This window comes from Geospiza fortis, unplaced genomic scaffold (assembly GCF_000277835.1).
Source record: "Geospiza fortis unplaced genomic scaffold, GeoFor_1.0 scaffold41, whole genome shotgun sequence".
NCBI lineage: Eukaryota > Metazoa > Chordata > Aves > Passeriformes > Thraupidae > Geospiza > Geospiza fortis.
The window spans coordinates 4,130,540-4,132,046 of NW_005054299.1; the positions used below are offsets into that span (position 1 = coordinate 4,130,540).

Genomic DNA, 1,507 nt, shown 5'->3' on the forward strand with positions numbered 1-1,507 from the left:
TGTGTGTGTGTGTGTGTGTGTGGTTTGTTTTCCTTTTGTAGTTTAGTTAATAAACTTTTTTTCTAAGGTAGAGGCCTGCTTTGCTTATTTCCTGGTCACATCTCACAGCAAATACCAGGGAGGTATATTTTCATGGGGCACTGGCATTGTGCCAGTGTCAAACCATGACAACCTGTCAAAATGCATCTTGTGCTTTTTGTACCTCTTTATTAAGAGGTGCTAATGCTCTGTTTGCTGCTATGTGCTGTGGTTTCTTTATGCCTAAAAGTATATTCTTCAGTGACAGAATGAAGTTCCTGCTTGCCAGAGAACACACTCCTAATTGTGGGGTTAAAGTGTGTTGGAGCTGCTGGGGAAATAATTACTTTGGACTTTGATGGAATGGTGATGTTATTGTTGAAGCAGCAGGGTAGAAGTAGGTTAAATTTGTAGCATGCAAGTCACTTAATTTGTGGCTCTAACTCTACAGAGCTGTGGCTTTTGTCTTGTGAACAAGTGGAACAGATGTTGGGTGCTCTTGGACTGGGGATGTGTTTTTGTGTGTTTGGTTAGTTGGAGCCTCTTTTATTTGTACCATAGAAATTCCAACAATTGCAAGTTGAGAGCATGTTTGGAAATTGAACCACTGTTTTAACTATACAGCTGAGTGAAGATGTGGAGCGAGTATCTGAAAATCCAACAGAGGAGAGAGAAGGAGATATGGAAGTTCATGAAGATTCCAGCTCTGTTATTTTACCAGGTGAGAACTATTGACCCAAAAATTACTGATTTTTAGGGCCTGTTACCCGCTGCAGTGCGTGGCTGTGGTTGTTTTGGTTTTGCTATTTTATTGCACTTCTGAAAGTAAACAAAACACTAATTTCACTACTTATTTCCCTTACTTCACTAATTTAATTTACTTACTTTATGTGAATCAGTACTGATGGAAAGCCAAGGAGGTTACCCAAGGACTGATAGGAGAACATTTCTTTCTCAGGAACTGTGCTCAATCAAACCACGTTCAGCACATCTGAGTCTGAGATAGCTTAGTGTGTCATCTTCCTTGATGTTGTGTCTCACCTGAGTGGCAGTGGGTTGCAGGCAGAGTCTGTGCCAGATTTACACAAGCAAGGTGCCATACTGAATAGGTGCTTTAACATAAATTCTTGGTTAGACTGTTCAGGCTGCTTTTGGAGGGCATGGAGCAGTGTGAAATGGGCTTATTGCAGCTCAGGTGTGGGCACTGAGGTTAGCCAGCCTCAAAGGAGCATGGCCTAAATGCCTTGCAGCTGTTCAAGTCATATTTGTTTCAGCAGTGCAGTTTTATGCATATTAATGTCCTAATTGCCTTGGCTGCCATCTCCTGGCATGTAACTTGCCCATGGACATTTGTAAGTAGTTATGTGTGCAACAGGGGTCACTAAAAGGCTCCTGTTTGCTGTGGGAAGGCACAAACACCAAACTAGAGTTGGAGAGCAGCGTGTGGCATGGCCTGAGAGGGCCTGACTCATTAAGTGACACCACACAG

At 42.5% G+C, this 1,507-nt stretch overlaps 1 protein-coding gene across 1 annotated transcript in view; it reads left to right on the top strand.

The window, feature by feature from the left end:
• The window catches only part of PACC1 (proton activated chloride channel 1), a 21,418-nt gene that overhangs the window by 5,563 nt on the left and 14,348 nt on the right, over positions 1 to 1,507 (top strand). The window contains exon 2 of the mRNA XM_005416166.2: positions 643 to 739. Within this exon, the coding sequence (XP_005416223.2) occupies positions 643 to 739 (97 nt within the window). The remainder of the gene's footprint in view (positions 1 to 642; positions 740 to 1,507) is intronic.